The sequence below is a fragment of the Populus nigra genome, chromosome 13, assembly GCF_951802175.1.
Source record: "Populus nigra chromosome 13, ddPopNigr1.1, whole genome shotgun sequence".
In the NCBI taxonomy this organism is placed as follows: Eukaryota; Viridiplantae; Streptophyta; class Magnoliopsida; order Malpighiales; family Salicaceae; genus Populus; species Populus nigra.
Window position 1 is genome coordinate 5,538,681 of NC_084864.1, and position 5,511 is coordinate 5,544,191.

Sequence of the window (5,511 nt, forward strand, 5' to 3'; positions counted from 1 at the left end):
TGTTCAAAGGTGTCAAGGTCACTTACCTTTGGGCAGCTTACGATACTCACTTCAGTCATTGTTCTTGCCCTTCCGTGATGTCATCATATTCGTTTTATTGAGATTTTTCAAACGATACCGGTGGTGGTGTTTTGAAGCTTTGATGTGTCCCTAAGATCTTGTTCTTTTTTTATTGTTTGTGTTTTTTTTTCTCTCCTTGTAATTTGTGAAGAGCTAAGAGAGAGAAAAAAGATTCTAGAGTCACATCAAAGTTTTGATGATAACACCATTAATATGGTTAAAAAGATCTTGATGAAAAGAATCTAACGATAACAAGGAAGGTTACCAATAATGATTGAAGTGGGTCACATGAGTCGTCTAATGGCAAATGAACCCCTACATATTTGGAAAGCTTGTGTGATCCACTCTATTCACCATTTATAACCTTTTTGATGTCATTAAATTCGTCTTATCAAAATCTTTTCAACTATATCAGTGAAGCTATTATCGGAGTTTCAGTGTGTGTTTAAGGTTTTTTTCCTTTCTTTCTTTCTTTTTCTTTTTCTTTTTACTATAAATTATATTAGTCTATTTTTACCATTTAAAAGAGTCACATTTGTGACTCACAATTCACACATAAGTATCATATAAGACTTTTTAAATTATATTATTTTTCATGCTGTGTTATTTTATCAATTTTATTCCACGTTTGGAGTCCGGAAATACTCCCGTTTTTGTCTTTGCCAGAAAGAGTGAAATTCATGACATGAAAGTTTAGAACTTTTCAGGTGGTCTTCATTCAAAGAGGGGTTGGACCCTTTTTCTTCTTCTTCTTCTTCTTCTTCTTCTCTTCCCCCACTTTCTATCTTTCCAGTTAGTTTATTTTGCATCTCTTCCCCCACTTTCTATCTTTCCAGTTAGTTTATTTTGCATCTCTTCCCCCACTTTCTATCATGGATCCCAAAGGCTCTAACTCAAAAAACCCACATGAGCTACCCACTTTCTTTACCCTTACCCACACCCACACTTCTCCTTCTCCTCATACTCCTTCTCCACAACCCCATCATCAACAACCGCAACACCTCCATAACCAAAACCAACTACAACCCAACATGGGTGAGAATAAAGCAGCAGAAATCAAAGACTTTCAGATTGTAGTAGCTGACAAAGAAGAGCAAAAGAAACAGTTAGCTCCAAAAAGAAGCTCAAACAAAGACAGACACACAAAAGTTGAAGGTAGAGGTAGAAGGATAAGGATGCCAGCTCTTTGTGCAGCAAGAATCTTTCAATTAACAAGAGAATTGGGTCACAAATCTGATGGTGAGACAATACAGTGGCTTCTACAACAAGCTGAACCATCTATAATTGCAGCAACTGGGACTGGTACAATACCTGCATCAGCTTTGGCAGCTGCTGGTGGTGCAATTTCACAACAAGGAGCTTCTCTTTCAGCTGGTTTGCATCAAAAGATTGATGATATAGGTGGGTCCAGTAGTAGGAGGACCAGCTGGGCAATGTTAGGTGGCAATTTAGGGAGACCCCATCAAGTTACAAGTGCAGGATTATGGCCCCCAGTTGGAGGTTATGGGTTCCAGTCATCATCTAATACCACTGGTCCATCAACAACAAATATAGTAAGTGAAGGTGGTGGTGGTTCGAGTTATTTGCCAAAAAATGGATTTTCAGGTTTTGACTTGCCAGGAAACAATATTGGGCCTATGAGTTTTACTTCAATTTTAGGTGTGGGTAGCCCGCAGTTACCAGGATTGGAGCTTGGGTTGTCACAAGATGGGCATATTGGGGTTTTGAGCCCACAAGCTTTGAGTCAGATTTATCAGCAGATGGGGCAGGCTAGGGTGCAGCAGCACCAGCAGCAAAATCCTTCTAAAGATGATTCACAAGGATCAGGGCAGTAATTAGTAGATGAACGAAATAGGCATTTTGTTGATGTTGAAAGAGAGGCTGAGTGATTTTTTGTTAACGGTTTTTCTTGTGTTGTACAATTGATAAAATAAAAAGGTGAGAGAAAAAAGAAGAAGAGAGGGAGATACTTTGGGAGAATTCAATAGGGACTGGATCTGGTTTGCCGCTCACTTCTTCTCCTCTGCCTCACTCAGGTTTTCATACACAGGTGCCTTTTTGTCTTGCTTGATACTGGATTTTCTTTCCGGTCTAAATTATTGAGGTGGTTATGGACCTTCTGTAATGGTTGTCTTTGACGTGGAATGTGCAGATGGGATTGTGCACAGCCAAATAGCTTGGTTTTGGGCTTAACTTCGTATTTGATTCAGAGGTGTGTTCATTATATCTTTAATTGTTTTGTTCTTCTGTAGGTCTGGATGGAGTGGTGAATTTGATCGGTTTGTTTGTGATATGAAACATAGAGGTGAAGCTATTAATTTTTCAGAAGTGAAGCTATTTATTTTCACATTTGGCTGTCTGAATAAGATTTATCTAGTGATCACCTTATTACACAAAAGTATGCTGTATTTTGCAGCTAGAAATTCGTTCCCAAAGAGCCGTTTATGTCTGCAATTTCCATTCCACCATTTTGTTTCAATGAGGAATTTACATAAATTGTGCGTATTTGATCATGTGACGTCATCACTATATGTACTATAGTAGTTCCAAGAAGTTAAAAATTCTCAGAAGGTGATGCATTCCAGGATTCTATTTTAACCATCTTCTTCATGCTAGGGGAATCACCTAAATTTGTGAGCAATATCTGTTCATTCATGTTGTAAAAGAAATCTGGTCCTTTTATGTCGTTTCGACCTCATCTCTATTCATTATTACTTTTAAGTACATACTTTTTACTGTAAGTTCAGAAATTCTAGCGAGTTCATATCAATGTCACAGTCAAAATGTTAGTGTCATGATGTGCAAAACGTTAAATGACATAGCTGTTTTCTAGAATTGATGAATGTTTTTAGATTTAATCATAAAATTATAATTAAAGTGTTTATAAGTTACCATCTAGTATTATAGTCACTAGAAAACTTAATGGTCTGTGAAAGTTAGGGTAAGGAGATTAGTTGTGCAAGAGAAAGACGTATCATTTCTAGTACATCCTATCTATGATAAGTTGCATTGCTGATTAATTGTTAATTTAAAATATGTTTTTATTTGTTGGTTTCATCTAAGATTCAAGGTAGATTACCTTTTGTGAAAAAGCCTCTATCTTATTGGATTAAATCTTAACTAAAGTTCAGTTTTTAGCATTACATTTATTTTTTATTTTTGTATCTTTAATCTTGAGGGTATACTTTATAGTGTAATTTTATATATTTAAATATTTAAGTCTACAACTAAATTCTAATACTCTGAATATGAATTAAACAAATTAATTATTGTAGGATTTATTGTATTTTTGGTCGAATCTTAATGGATAATCATAAACTGGTTACGATATCCATTTTGCAAGATGAAAATATGATTTTGTTTTTTTGAAAAATATGCGTGAAAAACCTTTAAAATTTAGTTGTATGCAAAAAAACAAAACATCTTCTCGGTGTTTTTGAAATCAAGAATTTTTTTTTGGATTTTTTAAAATATTGGAGAAAACCGGACAATTTTAATATAGGGTCTGTATTTTACAATGTAAGTCTATAGTCCGATATTAAAATGAAATACTTGAAAAAAAAACATATTTTTATGTTTTCTAAATCAAGAGAACTGTTTTTTGAATTTTTGAATTTTTTTTGAAATTACAGAGAAAAATCAGATATTTTTAATAGTTGGCTCGTATCTTACAATTCAATTCAAGTCTACAATTTAATATTAGGCAAAAATTATTGAAAAACCATGTGATGGATCCATAAATAATTTCAAAATGGTCTTTAAATTTTTTAAGAATTTTTTGAAATTTTAAAGGGCCTGTTTGGCTAGACACACAAATAAAAATAAAATAAAACCTAAAGGAAAAAGTTTAGGGCGTGTTTGGCAAATAAGTCATAAGGACCCAAACAAGGCCTTATTTTTTTAAGGAAAATAAGATAGGTCAAACATGCCTTTAAGTCTGGGTTAGGCTTGGCCTAGCCACATGAGATGGGCTTATTGGGCTTGAGATATAAGCTTATATGTACAGGTTGTGCTCAGGCCTAGCCCAACCAATTTATTGGGCTGATAAGTCAGCCTAATAAGCTCTTTTTTTTTATGATGTGGCTACACCTAGCCCAATCACATGGGCTGGGCTGAAATGGGGTCTAACTTATTCTTTTGCAACCACGGGCTCATCTCGGTGGTGGTTTAAGAAGAAGATTTGCTAGTAACATGCATGTTACAGGCATGTCTTCTTCCTAATTTTTTTTTAAAGCTTATATACAATCAGAAAGAGAATGATGTTACCTAGACAAGGAGGGAATGTTGGCTTGTTGTTGATGGCGTTACCAGTGCTAGTAGTAGCTCACAGTGGTCGTTGAAGGTTGAGAAAGATGGTTGGTTTGGCAGCTAAAAAGTTAGTGTTTATATGGTTGTTTATTTTTTGTTCTCGTTCTCTCCATATTTCTCTTTCATTTTTTTTGAATGAAATTCACCTTTATTTATAGGGGTGAAAGATGGACATCTGGTTTTTATTGGACATGAATCTTGGCCCTTGATTTAAAGAGGAATGATCTCAACCATTGACTAAAACTCACCATCACAAGTTGCAAAGGCTGGTTGTGTCAGCATCTTTAGATCAACTTTGCAGCGGGTTTATAGTTTCCAAGAAACAATGTTTTTGCTTAAGTGAGGGTGAAATGGTAGGTCACAAGAGTGGTAACTTTTTTTTTTTCTTGTATAAAGAAGGTATGAGAGAAGGAAGGCTTGGAAGGTGGCATCATAGTTGCATTTTTAATTGCCATCGGGTTGAGGTTGAAAATAATGAGCAGCCGTGTCATTTGACTTTTATCGTTTTTACTTGACGTTGATCAAAATGACATCATTTTGAACTAAAACACGTCATTCTGGTCAAAACTTAGCCAAAACATACTATTTTATTTAAATGAAATGATGTTGTTTTAGTGTTTTAACTTGAATTAGGTCATTAATTTCCTTTTTAATTTCAGCCTCTTATCCTCTAATTTATTCAATTAGATCTTTAATTGAATTTTGATTTCAATAATTAGTTAAATTTCACCCTTGTAAAGCTTCAAATATACCCCCTAATTGAAGCACATTTTCCAACTTGGTTCTTGGTCGTGACTATTTTTAATTTCATCCCTAATTGACCTTCAAACTTCTAATTTTTTCAATTTGACCCTTGTTTTCATTGAATTAGTTACCTGAATTTGTGCGTCTTTTGCAAAAAGGTTTGTGGTTCTAAATTTCTTCAAGTGGACCTTTAATTGACCCCCTAAACTTTGATTTTATTTCAATTGTCTCTGATTTCACCCAATTGAGTTTGGAAAAATTAAATATGGTCTTCTAAAATTCTAATATTATCAATTAAGTCCAAATTAAGCTTCCAACTTAGTTTTTCACTAATTAAATCCCTAATAAAATTAATTCATTCCACCTAATTAACTTTTTTTAATTTGACCCAAGTTAATA

The 5,511-nt window shown here is 34.3% G+C and overlaps 1 protein-coding gene across 2 annotated transcripts; it reads left to right on the forward strand.

The window, feature by feature from the left end:
• Positions 1-665: 665 nt before the first annotated feature.
• Positions 666-4,878, forward strand: LOC133670752 (transcription factor TCP20-like). 2 transcript variants are annotated; one of them, XM_062091347.1, is made up of 3 exons: positions 666-2,110; positions 2,213-2,272; positions 4,527-4,878. In XM_062091347.1, exon 1 carries the CDS (start codon positions 933-935, stop codon positions 1,893-1,895), a length of 963 nt encoding a protein of 320 aa, XP_061947331.1. In that variant the 5' UTR covers positions 666-932; the 3' UTR covers positions 1,896-2,110; positions 2,213-2,272; positions 4,527-4,878. The 2 variants fall into 2 exon arrangements, with proteins under 2 accessions (XP_061947331.1, XP_061947330.1); XM_062091346.1 differs by lacking the exon at positions 4,527-4,878 and having other exon boundaries at positions 2,213-2,495.
• Positions 4,879-5,511: the final 633 nt, after the last annotated feature.

Bases quoted from the DNA above. Each gene is read 5' to 3' on its own strand.
- LOC133670752 (XM_062091347.1), top strand. From the start codon at position 933: ATGGATCCCAAAGGCTCTAACTCAAAAAACCCACATGAGCTACCCACT.